The sequence below is a fragment of the Mustelus asterias genome, chromosome 2, assembly GCF_964213995.1.
Source record: "Mustelus asterias chromosome 2, sMusAst1.hap1.1, whole genome shotgun sequence".
NCBI lineage: Eukaryota > Metazoa > Chordata > Chondrichthyes > Carcharhiniformes > Triakidae > Mustelus > Mustelus asterias.
In genome coordinates this window covers 109,783,172-109,798,684 of record NC_135802.1, presented here as the reverse complement: position 1 = coordinate 109,798,684, position 15,513 = coordinate 109,783,172, and the positions used below count along the sequence as shown (strand labels likewise).

At 41.0% G+C, this 15,513-nt stretch overlaps 1 protein-coding gene across 1 annotated transcript; it reads right to left on the bottom strand.

Annotated features, from left to right (window-relative positions):
• Positions 1-1,131: 1,131 nt before the first annotated feature.
• Positions 1,132-10,841, bottom strand: LOC144510614 (cytochrome c). The gene is made up of 3 exons (XM_078240207.1): positions 10,733-10,841; positions 8,357-8,540; positions 1,132-3,680 (listed from the first exon to the last, which is right to left on the bottom strand). The coding sequence occupies exons 2-3, from the start codon at positions 8,523-8,525 to the stop codon at positions 3,532-3,534; spliced, it is 318 nt and encodes a 105-aa protein (XP_078096333.1). The 5' UTR covers positions 8,526-8,540; positions 10,733-10,841; the 3' UTR covers positions 1,132-3,531.
• Between the last annotated feature and the right edge of the window lie 4,672 nt (positions 10,842-15,513).

Below are 15,513 nucleotides of genomic sequence, written 5' to 3'. Positions count from 1 at the left end.
ACCTTAAAGTTGATCTTTCTCTGCATCCTAGCTCTGATTGTAACATTACATTCTGCACTCTCTCTCTCTCTCTCCTTCTCTATGAATGGTATGTATTGTCTGTATAGCTCAAGAAACAATACTTTGCATTCATGCACTAACCAATATTTTAACTTAAATATAATTAGTGTACTGCTTAACAAATTCACTGGCCTTGCAAAACCATTTGTTGGTCAAATTTCATGGAGTTATTTGAAATGTGTATGCCCCCATTTTATTTTACCTGTGAAAATATAATTAAACAGTGAAGAACAATCAGTGCATTTTACTTCCTGGTTTGCTTATGAGATTGGCTGCTTGACAACATCATTCCTGTTGGACAACTTGCTGCCACAAACTGACATTGGGAAGAGATGAAACACACAAGAGATTGCTGGTCTTTTAGAGGTAATGATGTGGAGGTCATCAGCTTTCACTTCATTGCTGACTGAAATCGAAGCATATATATGCAAGCACCAGAAATCCCATTAAACATTCAAGTTTTCTTACAGTATGGTCCCAGCTCAATGTTGTTGGTTCAATGGAGAGAAAAAAGTGATTTGCTTAGTAACTTAATCCCTGTAAATGGCAAGGAATTAATCCCAAATATAGTAACATGGACTGATTGGAGTAATATAACTTGCCATGAATGGAAGCTCTTCAGCAGTTTGTATCTGGCTTAATCTCCAGTTTTTTTTTCTCTGCTCGATCATACACTTACACTTCAAATTACATAAGATCTTGAGCCACAAGTCACCTTATGTTGGGGGATCTGCTGTCAGTTCCCAAAATTGAAACAGTTCTGGATGAACTGCAAACTGAGCCAACATTGGTCAACATTGTCCTAAAAATTAAAGCAACTTGTGTTTAGACCCAAGCTATTCAGGATTGATTTTTTAAACAAGACTTCTCATTGGTAGTTTCCTAGCAGCTTTCTGTAATTTTGAACATGACCCAACCCTCAAATCGGATGTGTGGCAATTTTGCTTCAAGCAAAAAAAGGAATAGCTTTTGGATATATACATTAGACATTAGTCACTCATTGGTGAGGTGGAGATTAACTGATTTACAGATTTGTGACTCCAAGGCTAGCCTTTTAAAAACAACAATTAGCAGATTTGAATCACATTTAATGTCCAATCACCAAAAAATTGAATTTACATAATTTAGTAAATAGACACTATTACAGTAAAGTGCACAATAGCCATGTACAATCTGGAAGTTAAAGTCCATTGAATCTTACTGCCAGCAGGTGGTGCAAGCCTGCTTTTTCCTCAAAGCAATAGGAAAACAAATTTACTGTTTAGAGGTCAAGGTGGGGGTGGCAATATTTAATATTGTACACAGGTCGCCATTCAGCCTACCTAGATCATGCACTATTAAAGCCCCTTCACTGGGCTTGTATGGTGCCATGAAGACCATCAAGATTTACAAGAATAAGTCAGCAAATCAACTACTGTAAATCAGATTCTATTAACTTCAGTTTCAGAATTTAAATTTAATGCCACAATTCAAAGATTCAGTATTGAAGAATCAGCCAGATGTTAGTCAAATCCTTTGGATGATTAGACTAGTTTAAAATTCCTTTGGGTTCAAATGCTTAGTCACTGTCTAAATGGCCACCTGTTTTTTATCACCTTGTTCTGTACAGAGACAACATAGAAAGCAGAATAGTTAAATTTTCAATAATCTAGATCAGAGGAGCAATTCTCCATCACAACACCAAAAGGCTAATAGTCTCAAAATGAAATTCTAGTCAGTAAAATAGGCAGATCTGTGCCTTGGGATGTCAGAGAACTCAAATGAAGACCCCATCACTGTGCCTCTATTGTCGGAAAGATATTATGAGTCAAAAGTCTCCACCTCTTGCATCCAGAGAGCTAGCTATGTTTTTACTGGGCATTCAATTTTGTTGATTGGGCCAGTTACAAAATTTGAGATTGTCTACTCCTACGAGACAGACTTTTTTTTTCAGGTTCCACTCACTAATCAGAATCTGCAAGCAATATTGATCCAAAATAACAAACTGCAATACAGTGAATTGGTTGAACACCCTTGGATTGCAACTTGACTATTGGAGGTGAATTGAAAATGCATTTGTACTGTTGAATGACTGGTGGTCAAAACAGTAGACAAAAACTGTGTTATATCACATTAGCATTCAGCCAAGTCAGATGTTAGCCCATCATTGCTACCCTTGGTCAAAAAGGTTGGAGGAAAAATCCATTACACTGGTATTAATAGGTTTTCACCAACTTGGATAGTAGCATTTACACATTAAAAAGTTAATGCATCATCATACCATAAATAAGATTAGCATGAGTGAAAGCCAATTAGTTAGAAAGAGCACCAACTTATCATTTATGATTTCGAAGCAGCGATAATGCAGATAACAAGATTTCTCAAAACTTGCTACTTCATACTTACTCTGGTTAGATGACTAACAATGCAGTGGGTGGAAAACCCAACTGATGTACATAACTTCAAAGTTTCCATGATCTGGATACTTGATTTAACTTTTGTCACTGTTCATTACTCTACGCACAAGAACTCAATGCTTCCAAAAAGATAATAAATTAACATTTGCCCAGTATGATTTAAAAAATACAAATCCAGGTGCTGCACTTCAGTTAGCTTCATTAGCCACCCACTGAGGCAGGAGGTGGTGAAGTGGTTTCTTATATTTATATATATATGTATACACAGATATTAACAAGGCATAGATCATTCAAGCATTGATTTGAAAATAGCTATTGTCTTTAGAAGAAATCACCAAATTGGGGTCAAAAATATAATGCACACATCAACTGAAACTTCAAGATGTAATCCTTGCACCTTAAATTAATTCAATTCTTCCAGTGATTGTGTAATTGAACTGCAGTTTACTATTTGCGGAGTAACTTTCTGTAGAACTTACCATGCAAACAAATGCTCAAGTTTCAAGTGTCAAATCTCATGTTGCAACATAACATGATGAATACAAATTAAGATATCAACCGCTCTTTAAAATTGGGAAATACAAGTGTGAATCACCTTTTCCAAGCCAAGTAAATTATTGCCCATTTCTGAGTGAAAATACCCCACCTCAAAACAGCATAATTAATACTTGTTGCTGAGGCAGCCAATAGATGTGGAGAATAGTTTGGTTAGTTTTAGCTGGGAATTTGATAAGTTGAGAAAATCAGAGAACCAAAATAAAATTACTTTATTAACCATCTTCTCCATCACCATAGATGATTAGATTACACCACTAGTGACAGTGCAATGAACTGAAACAGTGAGTGATTGACATTCCCTTTTATTCTTATTGATTGAAAGGGTCAGTGATTTCCAAGTTTAAAATTTAACAAGTGTTACAGGGTGACAGAGAATGCTATGAATGGGACACATGGTAAAAACCACAGATAGTTTAAAAAGTCAACTGCAACATTACTAGTACCATGACTTTGAGATTGTTCAACTGGGAGTCAAATCTACCCATCAATAAATAAGGCAGCAGATTTTGTCCCTCAGTTATTTGGCTGTGGCAGATTTGAGATAAGCTATCAAGTCTTCACGCTCACTCTTCTTCTTGAGACCTGCAAAGATCATTTTTGTTCCTGGGATATATTTCTTCGGATTCTCCAGGTAAATCCTAAGTGTGTCCTCATCCCAGGTAATACCTACAAAAACAAAAGGCAACATGAACACATTCGTCACTTTCAAGTGGAAGAGTTAAAAAGGTGTGTTCCTCCTCTGAATAATCACAGCTGGCCAAGAATTGGAAAGTTGTCCTAATGGCCCAGATGGTAAGCAAGTGAGCCAGGCAGAACCAGGTTTTTCATCAGAAGAGGGCATGAGAGAGTAGAGGCACTGCAATTGGCCTGGCTTTTATTTATTATTTCATGAGATGTGGGTGTCACTGGCTAGGCCAGCAATTTTTGCCCATTCCCAAATATGCTTGAATTGTGTGGGTTGCTAGGCCATATCAGAGGGCAGTTAAGCATCAAATTGCCAGTCTGGCATCACCTATAGGTCACAACTGATAAGGATGGCAGATTCCACCCCAAAGGCCATTGGTTACAGCTAGGTTTCTACAACAGTCTGGAATAGTTGGTCAGCATTAGGCTAGCTTTACATTCCAGATTATATTAATACAATTAAATTCCACCAGTGGTTGTGGTGGGACTTGAAACCTTGTCCCCAGAGTGTTAGCCTGGGCCTCTGGATTACTAGTCCAATATAGACATCACCATACACTAAGAACTAAAACCACAAGTGTTCTAATGGCACACATGGTCAAAGTTGCTTGTCACAATCAAGGTTCACATTTGAATAATCACCTGATTGTAGAAGATATCCAAGGAGCTGCATCCCAGGAGAGAAGTTGGGGTGAAACAACAACAAAAAAGGATATGTTCAAGGAATAAGCGATTTGCATCTTCACATTGGTTAAGAGGGATTCCACCATGTGCATAGGTCCTTTTATTATTTCAATATCTTAAATTCAAAGTCACATTTAACTCCTGGGAATTCAATTCATATGAACCTAGATCATCGTAGTGCATTACTATAGCCAAGGCTGGAAGGTCACTCCACTAGTCCAACACATTTACAAGATTCAATGCAGGAACTCAAAAGGTTCCTCAGACAGCAACTTCCAAACTCAGAACCACTACCACCTAGAAGGACAAAGGCAGCAGGTACACGAGAACACCACCACCTGACTTGGAAACATATTACCAGCCCTTCACTGTTGCTGGGTCAAATTCTGCAACTTTCTCCCTAACAGCACTGTGGGTGTACTTACAATAGGGACTGCAGCAGTTCAAGGTGGCAGCTACCCATTACCTTCAAGGGCAATTAATTGTCAATAAACATTGGCCTGGAAAGAAATACCCACATCTCGTGGATGAATATATTAAAAATTCAGCCTTGTATATATTGTGATTGTTCAACATCTTATACCAGTTCACTTGGCACTCACTTCCATGCAAAATGTTCTGGTAACTAAAAATGAGAATTATGCAGACAGGCTGAGATGGAATGCTGTCATTCCTACTTAGGTGAACATTAGCAAATCTTTTATAAAGAAAATATGGGGTTGGATACTAATGTTGAGGTCACAAACAATCCAAAGCAGTATCTGGAAAAGTTCATAGAGGGGCTAAAGATATTAGCTGCAGTAATATTTAACTGGAGGAATTCACTCTCTTCCAATGTCAAACAACCAATCTTCCCAAAAGCAATGGAGATCTCCAAAAAAGATGGTGGAGTCAGAACTAACCACCACCAGCATACCTGTGGAAGCTGACTCCATGTCATCAGATGTTGTTACTACATGTAGATGAGGAAAACTAAGGACAGTACCCTGGAGAAGTGTATGGGGACAAGAGAAGCAGCAGAACATGGAACAATTGCAAGAAAGTCCCAGCAAGCCGAATCACTGAAAATATTTCCTAAACTCGGCCCACCATTAAGATCTGCATTTTGTCCTTCCTATTCATCAAATTGATTGCCCTTGAAAATCTACAGAAATAAAAGTTCGAATTTGAGACACTTGGACACTTCAACACTTCTAAGCCCAAATGAGAAAAGGGCATTAACTGTATAGATACAAAACTGGCTTAAGGGATAGAAAGTGACAAAATTGTGTTTTTGTTTTGGACTGGAGGGAACTGTTAAGTACTATCCAAGGGTTTAGCACTATGACCACTGCTGTTTTTGTTGAGATACATTACTCGGGCTTTGGCATACAGGGTATAATTTCAAAATTTACAGATGACAACTTTGAACTGTAGTAAACCATGAGGAAGACAGTAAGACTTCAAGAGCGCTAGGTTGGTGGAATGGGCAGACATTTGCAGAAAAGCATGTGATAATATATTTTAGTGGGAATAAATAAGACATACATTTTAAATAATTAATTTTAAAGCCAGAAAGCAAATATACATAAAACATCCGTATAAAAACACTAGTTTGGCCCCAAGTTTGGATTTTCAGTTGAAGGGAATACTTTGGAGAGTGGGTACAGCTTAAAAGTCTTATTTATTTATTTATTAGTCACAAGTAAGGCTTACAATAACACTGCAATGAAGTTACTGTGAAATCCCCCTAGTCGCCACACACTGACGCCTGTTCGGGTCAATGCACCTAACCGACACATCTTTCAGACTGTGGGAGGAAACCGGAGCACCTGGAGGAAACCCACATAGACACGGGGAGAACGTGCAGACTCCACAGTGACCCAAGCCAGGAGTCGAACTTGGGTCCCTGGCACTGAGGCAGCAATGCTAACCACTGTCACCCAAAGTTCCAGGGATGAAGGATTACAGGCTTGTGGATAAACTGGGAAAGTGGAAATCGCTGTTTTTGGAGTAGACAAGGCCAAAAAGGCATTCAAAATTATAAAGCATTTAGAGTAAATAAGGAGAAACTGTTGCCCAAGTCTGAAGGGTGATGACCAAAGTTAATGCAACAAAGTGATTAGGATTTAGAATGGATTGTTTTTAATAGTGGTTGAAACAGGTTCAATTACTAACCTTTACAAAGGAATCAGATAATTATTTGAAGGCAAAATAAATTACAGAGATATGGGGAAAGAATTAATCTAGGTGATGGGCTGAATGCCCTTTGTCTGTATTGTTCTATTTCAATTTAATTATGTGCAACAGCACTGTGACATTAATCCTGACAGACAAATTTAAAAGTTGTGCCCCCTTAGTCTGGACTCTCCATCTACTATGAAATCCTTACTCGTCTTAGACACTCACTTAATCTGTTATATTCATAACTTAATCCTTTTCACGCCACTGTTATTCTGATTAACTGAAATGTAGTCACTCCAAGGCCAATATAGAACACTGCCAAGGATGAATGCTGTACTCAATAGGGATCTAACAAGAGACCCACGCAACTACAATAAGCCCTCAAGATGAAGGGCAACATTCCAATCATTTTCTAAACTTTGTACTTGTCCAGTAGCTTTTAGTGATTTTTGTACGTGAACCCTGCTGTCCTTTAGCATAACTCAATGCAAAGATAAGTCAGAACTTCCACTATCTGTAGACTTTCCTCAGCATTCTATGGCATATTCCATTTCTGTAAGATTGCAAGATGCGACTATCTTTAATGTTACTGGTGTAAAAGTTTTCATTCAAGAGCCTTAATTAATTCACATCCAAAATTTTGTTTAAGTTAAATGAAACATTTAGTGCTCTAATGATTGATTTCAGCAATGATTCTGAACATCGGGGAGCTTATACATGGGCACTGGCTTCGCATGAACACAACTTGATGGAATTTCATAAATGTGGCAGTGAAGCCATACAAGAAAGTTATTTGTTGCATCTTATATCTCAAAAGCCAGGTAAAAATCAAACTACTAAGATATCTAATCTAAATTATGAATCACACTGAGCAATGTGGAAGTTGTCTAAGAGCAACCTTTAGTCTCAAATGGTTGTCAACTCAGCATTGCAGGCAAAGTGACCAGAACACTGCTAGAACTAGGTTGGAGACAGGATTAGAATGATCTTCCAAAAAGAAAAGCCCAAGTTGCCCACAAGTCATTTCTAGGAAGTCACTAGCAGAAGCATTTTACCAGTTAATAGTTAATCAAGGCCAGCCATTACACTACCATCCAAAAAGTCTAGTTCCCTTGATGAATAAGCATTTGCTGCCTTCAAAGATATAACTGCTCAAGTATGCCAATATTTAGAGGCATTCTGTGTTTGACTTTAAAATCACAGTGGAAAGCAAAATTGGTTAAATCTAGGAAATTACATGTTGAGGAAACAAGCTGAACACAAAAAAGTGACTTGTTGGAATAAACAAAATATGATGGAAACAGTTGTCATGTTAAAATTGTAAAGCACCACGAAAATTTACAATTTTCATTGGATGCAGTCTTTACAAACTTGTAACTGCAAATCTTACCCCATTTTCTTCAAGGACCATTACATCAGTTTTAGTTTCCCAGGTTAATTCCTAGTTTGCATACATGCTGTTGGACAACCATCTTATCACCATATGTTCAAATTCTGATCAATTTGTACACCAAATATACATTAGGAACATTCAGCAAGTAAGCAACTTTACTGCTCCCACAATGAATTGTTCTATTTTAAAGTTCCTTCTGGTCTTAGTTGGATTTGAAAACCCTCAGGTTTAATATAAAAAGAAATACTTATTCTTGTTCAAATGTTAAACACAATTCAAAAGCTGACATTGAATGAAGAGCCTTAAGCCTCACTTAAGATATCTTTCAAGATACAAAGCTGTATTACCAATCTATGAAACAATTCTAGTTTCAACTGTCAATAGTTGCTACATCAGCTATCTTCATAAAACAATGTACCTTTGTTTTTGTTTGCTTCAGTGTAAGAAAATCCTTCAGCCTGGCCAGTCTTGCGTCCAAATAAACCACACAGGTTCGGCCCAGTCTTGTGTTTGCCTCCACATTCAACAGTGTGACATTGCGCACACTTCTGCACGAAGACCTTCTTGCCCTTCTCTACATCACCCATTTTGCTCTGTAATTGCTTCAAAGGAAAGAAGTGGAAAGGGGAAAGCATGAGTCTTAATCAGTACCACACTGTTTAATGTTATACGGCACAGTGGCAAGCACTGGGTAATATGCTCTTTCAGAGATTCAGTACAGACCTGATGGGCCAAATGGCCTCCCATCTGCATTATTGAGATTCTATGTTCTCTGATTCAATTGTAAAAATTGAACCATTGACGGCATTAAATAATGCACTGCATGGAAAGATTTAGATACTAGACTCCTCACCAATTTATTCCAAGGAAGTTTATTCATTTCAGTCTTTTGAAGTTTAAAGCCCACAAGTTGATACAAAGAAAAACTTTACAGTCATTAAACTGGAGTTTAAATCTAGTGTGAAAACACCATTGGAGTTTAAAGCAGAGACATCAGGAAGGAAGTTTATTAGGGCGGCACGGTAGCATAGTGGTTAGCACTGCTGCTTCACAGCTCCAGGGACCTGCATTCGATTCCCGGCTCGGGTCACTGTCTGTGCGGAGTTTGCGTGGGTTTACCCCAGGTGCTCCGGTTTCCTCCCACAGTCCAAAGATGTGCAAGTTAGGTTGATTGGCTACGGTAAATTGCCTCTTAGTGTCCCGGGATGTGTAGGTTAAAGGGATTAGCAGGTAAATATACAGGGATAGGGCCTGGGTGGGACTGTTGTTGGTGCACTCGATGGGTCGAATGGCCTCTTTCTGCACTGTAGGGTTTCTATATTCTATACAAGTGCCAAAAGTTTTAAAGTTAAAGTGCTGTTGGATCAAGAGTCACTGCGGGTCAGTGTGCACTAGGGTGAGGGACCTGCTACAAATTAGGACACGGCAGTAGAGATTTGGATGAATTGAGGAATTTGCATGAATAAGAGGCTGGCCAAGAAGAGTGAAATCTAATGGCAATAAAGACATGAAGAAAGGCTTCAGCAGCCGAGCCAAGGTTGGAAAAATGAGCAATGTTACAGCAGTGAAGGTAGGTAGTTTTGGTGATGCATTACATGAAACAGAAGCTCACCACAAGGTCAAATACACTGTCTGCTTCAACCTCAGATGGTAGTCAGGAAACAGATTCTGTAATGGGGACCAATGTTAGTGCCTTGTGGAACAAATTTCTGCTCATTAGTACTAATGGAGGTCAGATGGGCAACATGATAAATCATACAGTGGTGGGGTCAAAGATGGAGAAGCAGGAAGGGAAGTCACTGCAGGTGATTCATTGACACACTGGACAGATAATGGAAGCACACAAGGTCAGACTCACCAATTGGATATAGTATTGGAGTAGGCTGGTATAACCAACCTAAAGCTAAGACAGGTGAAAAAGTACGAGGGATATTTCAGCAGGAACGTCATGAGTGATACAGGACCATTCAGCACTGCAGCAGAATTTCTAAAGATTGGCTCCTTCATCCTTAGAAGTAACTTATAAAAGCTTTGACATTGTCGCTACCCGAATGCTGCTGGCCCGCTTTTATTCATAACGTTCAAGCTTCAGAGCGCCCGCTTCGCGACTCGAAATATGGGGGAGACAAGTTTCAAGGACAAACTGGAGGTCATTTAAAACCTTGGAGTCAAATGACTGATTATTTCGAGTGCCTTTAAACATTAAAACTCCTTAAACCCGAAATGGAGGGCAGAAATAAGATACTGTACACCAGTCACAGGAGACGAATGAGGGGCAGTCCCACCGGTTCCGGGAACCAGGCTTCCTGAAAGCAGCAATATTGAAACTGATGTGACATCAGTTGGAGCAGACGATTGCACAATGTGACCATTATTGGATAGTCTATTTCTCCAGCCCAATGCACTGTATCCCTGGGTAAGACCAGTCACTTCACTCGGCCTATCCCTGCCCTTCACACCCCCCTTCCCCAAAGCCAGCCACGTTGGCGGGACACCGGCATCCTGAGACAGGGAGAGGGAGGGGAGGAAATCAGTGGAGACATTAGTTCCTCCGGAATTCATTCCCCAGCCGGGAGCTGCCTCAGTTTGACAAAGCGGGAAGAGGCGACCGGAGCCGGGTTTTACCGAGCCCGCTGAGGGAAGAGTCAGGGACCGGCAGCAGGGTGCCGGCCGGCCGCGGCCCCAAAGGTACATTCTCACAGCAGACCGACTGCTCGTCAGTACAGGGATCCCGATGGAAAGCCACCCCGGCCAAGCGGCCGGAGCCCCCGCCACAATCGCACCCTCATCTCACCTCACCGCCTTCCACACACTCAAGGTCGTTCCACAGCGACCCGGCCGGCCTTCCGCGCGCTTTTATCAGCAGCGGCAAGTGTGTGTGAGAGTGTACAGGAGGTCCCGCCCACCACCATCCTCATTGGTCAATTGGAAACGCGTCGCCGCAGGTCCTGGATAGCTATTGGATAATACAGTTGTCAATCAGAATGCACGTGACCCGCCCAGTCCAGCCAGCAGGTTCGGGTGATCCGTCCCGACCACAATGCATCGCGCGCAATGACGTCAGAAGGAGTCCGGAACAATCTGGGGTAAAAGTGGAGAGAGGTCATTGATTCCGGGAGCCTCAAACTGTAACCCCCCCCAACCCCCTTACACTGGAACCCCCTGACACTGTTACCCCCTTACACTATAACCCCCAGACACTGGAAACCCCTTACACTATAACCCTCTGACACTGTTACCCCCTTAAACTATAACCCCCAGACACTGGAACCCCCTTACACTATAACCCTCTGACACTGTTACCCCCTTAAACTATAACCCCCAGACACTGGAACCCCTTTAAACTATAACCCCCTTAAACCATAACCCCCACTCACTGTAACCCCCTTAAACTATAACTCCTCACACTAACCCACCTTTACACTGTAACCCCCCCCCCCCACACTGTAATCCACCTTCACACTGTAACTTCCCTCACATTGTAACCCCCCCCCCCCCACACTGTCAACCCCCCACACTGTAACTTCCCTCACACTGTGCTTTACACTGTAACCCCCACATTGATCCTCGGAGCCTCACACTGTAACCCCATATTAACCCTCAGAGCTTCACACCGTAAGATTGTGGAGTGAAATTTAAAATCATTATTGGAGATTATAGGAGAGTTTGTGACATTGTGGAGTGAGATTTAAAATCACTTGGAGATTATAGGAGAGTTTGTGTCATTGTGGAGTGAGATTTAAAATCACTATTGGAGTTTCTGTCCCTGGAGCTTTCATCATATGGCCTGAAACCAATTGACGTAAACTGGGATTCCCCACCTTTGTAGCAGTGATGTGACCAATCTGGAATGAGTTGGGATTGCGGTTTAATACTTGTTTTGCAGATATAATTGCATTTGTCTACATGTATGTTTTATTATGTTAGAATCAGGTGTAGCAAACATAAATTATTTTATTTGTTCACATTGTTCAGAATCGAATCATGCTGACATGCTCAGTCAGGCGTGGCCTTCAATGAAAATGTTTCTGTTTGCTATAATACAGCTTGGCTTTTAACTGATTTTGCAATTGTTCCTTTATAATGTTATGGTAATATATATATATGTGTGTGTAAATAAAAGTCATTTTGAATTCTGCTGCATTGTATTAATTTTTGTAAATATAAGAATGAAACCATATTTCATTCTGAGCACAGACTGTCTATTTCCACATGTATAATATCACCCACCTTGACTCTGCCTCAGCCCATCTGCTGCTGAAACTCTCATGGCTCATATCTACTGATGGCAACAGCAGTCTATATTCAGACATTGGCTGCTGTTGGTACCTTGTGGTAGTAATTCTGAACCAAGCACACGTGCAGCATTTATCCAGGAAATTCAAACTTCCAATGGGCAAAATTACGATTCCCAGAACCCAGAGAGCCTCCAACATTAACCTTTGTGTTGGAGACTTGGATGTGGTGCCCTATAGTTACTCAGATATTTACTCCATATTACCGCTGCTGTTATCTCAGGCCCAGAGCACTGATTATTGGGAATGCCCAACAAAATCCACCCAGCATCCTTGACAGTGTTTACTTCCAACCTCTTTTCTGACAATGTTTGCCCTTGCACCATCTACAATACTCACCCCTGTAACTCCAACAATACTCATTGCCCGATACCCTACCTGACCCCACCCCCAACAATGCTCACGCCCCCTCCCCCCCAAGCTCCCAAAAATGCTCATCTACTTTCAACCTTCTTTCCGACAATTCTCACCACCCCCTGCCCCCAACAATGTTCACTCTCCCCAATCCCTCTCAACACATCTCATCCCCTCACCCCGTCCCAACAGGCAGACGCAGAACAGCGCTCACCCATTTCCTGACCACTCCTTCACAGCCCGTACAATGCTCAGTCCCCTCAAACCCCTCTCCTGATAATGCTCACTCCCCTAACCCCTCTCCTGCCACTGCTTACAACTCCACAGCCCCAATATTGCTCACCCCCACCTTCTGACATTTTAATTTTTGTTAACTCTAGATTGGAGTATTCCAATGCTCTCCTCACTGTCCCCCCATTTTCCATCTGTGAATTTCAGCTAATCCAAAAGGAAGACCACTGATGAAACAATTGAAGATGGTTTGGTCTAGGACACTAAGCATGAGGAACTCCTGCAGTGACATCACAACTACAGTGTAGTAAGCCCAATGATATGCTGTACCTAAACAGCAATGTGCCTTTACAACAAAGGTGTGGAGAAACATGCAATGGTATTTGTAAGATTCATCCTGAGCAGCTCTGTGGCGCAGGATTCTGTGCTCTGTGGGTTGTTCCCAGGGATGCACACCAAGATAAACATCAACTGTGGGCTGGAAGACCATGAACATGGTGTAAGTAAAAAAATAGAAAAGGTGGGCAGAAGAAAATGAACACTGATAAATATAAAGGCCTACAAATAAGAAGGAATGCATGACACATATACTCGATGAATGGTATTGTTCGATATATAGTTGAAAAAGACAAAAGGATAGGATTGGCAACTCAACATGTCCATAGAAACAATAAAAAATAGAATTTTGAACTACAAAGTGAAAAAGATTATGTGCAATTCATGGGAAGTAATTTTCCAATTCTACAGTGTTCTGTTCAGACCATGGGTGGAATTCTCCCATTTTGAAACTAAGAGGCAGACGGCTCCGGCAGTTCCTTCCCCTCCAGCCGGAATAACGGGATCTCGCAACAGATTCTGCATTTGGAACCTGGCTGGTTGGCAGCTGATTTGTGTACCCCGCCCTCCGTTGGCAGGCTCAAAGTCCCGGTGCCATATTTAAATATTAGTGCAGCACACTCATCCCTCTCCAGTCCACCTGTCTTGACCAGACTGTGCAGGATGTCAGCAACCCAGAGAGAAAAGGCTAGCAGCCTCACTTCAAACCCCCTCCCCAGCCCATCACTTGTGAGGCACCCATGCCCCCCTTGGACCACTGCCTCTGGAGCCTTTGTGACCCACATCCAGCAAACAATGTGCTGACCCCTCTGGTTTGTGAGCTTTTCATTCAGCCTTGTCAGGGTCCAGCTTGCTTCCCCTTTTTCTTCCCTTTGCCTTCCATCGTTCATCTTCTTCATCCACTCCTGTTGGCGTGACACAAGATTGGAAGGCCCGATGAGACACTGGCAGGCAGCTTTTTAATGAGCATTCATGAGATGTAAATGATTGCAAATGGCATTCACGATACCTGCCAGTGGGATGACTGACCAGCCATTTACCCGCCATTGGGATAATTGCAATATAATTTTACACTGGTGAATTTCTGACATTTTGGCTTCTGCCAGATTCTCCACCACCTCCTCCGCCCCGATCGCCATCAAACCCACTGCACATGGTTGCAGAGAATTCCACTTCATATCTTGAGTATTGTGTTTATTATTGGTAAGGGAGATATAAGACCTCCATTCAAGTGCTTAGAGGCTGTGCAGAGAAGAACTGTGAGACTTGCTACTGTTGGATGTCTGAGTTATGAAAATAAACTGGAGAAAGTAGGGCAATTCAACCTTGAAAGGAACTATCTTAGAGATGCTCTTTTAGAAGAATATTTGATGGCGAACAGGATGGAATGGCTAAGGAAAATAAATTAATCACAAGAACAGGTTAAGGAACAATGGATTCAAACTAGCAAAAGATAACAAAGAGCAACCAATACACAGGATAGAATCCTGGATAGAGTCGAGATATGAAGGTCCAGGAATCATCTCAGAACTAATTCAATTGTGTGTGTGTGTGGGGGGGGTGTTGTGGAGGGTGAGGGATGTAGAAGGAGATGTGGGGGAGGCTGAGAGGAAAAAAATAGACTCATTATTTGAAAGGAGACTTGGAAGAGATGTACAGCAGCAAGTTGATTCAATATCGCCTCCATTACACTATTGTTCAATGTAAGAATTACTAATAACCTTCCAGATTATAATAAAGCATCTGCTAGGAAAAAAGTGCAGCTCAGCGTAACAGTCGACAATTATATACTCTAATGGGCAGAAATTGTCTGTCATCTGTTGTTTGGCTTCCATATCTTCTGTCTCCTGTGACCTTCTAATCAATTTAGCACACACAGCCTTCTATTTATAATGCACATAATTTTTTACATGTACACTAAAGTGTGAAGCTTCAAAAGCATTGCTCAAGATTGGTTTGTGGTGATTGGTGATGCTGGTACACCATCATTTGGTGAAGTATCACCAAATGATGGTGTACCAGCATCACCAATGCTAATCACCCTGGCCCTGAGAAGCTAATTTTAAAATTGTGAAATGTCAAATTTCTCCATGACAATAATAAAATCCACATTTTTCTTATTTTTCATTTTGAACAATGTATTTATCCATGTTGTAGCTTCTATTTTAATTTCATCCTGATTAATTCACTGTCTGTAAATTTAAAATGGAAATGAAGGATATTAAGGCTTTTAAGCGTTTTGGTTTGTTCTGTATGAATGCTTCAATGTGACTAGTTCCTTGCCTGCTTGCTGCTATAACTCCTGTTGCATGCCAAGACTTGGCACAGGATGAAACTGCAATCAAAATAGGGGAAAAGC

What these genes read in the sequence shown, in the direction of transcription:
- LOC144510614 (XM_078240207.1), bottom strand. Translation starts at nt 8,525, where the DNA reads ATGGGTGATGTAGAGAAGGGCAAGAAGGTCTTCGTGCAGAAGTGTGCG. An exon ending in TGAAGCAAACAAAAACAAAG is followed by an intron (nt 3,681 to 8,356) that starts GTACATTGTTTT and finishes TTGTTTTTGTAG; the next exon opens with GTATTACCTGGGATGAGGAC.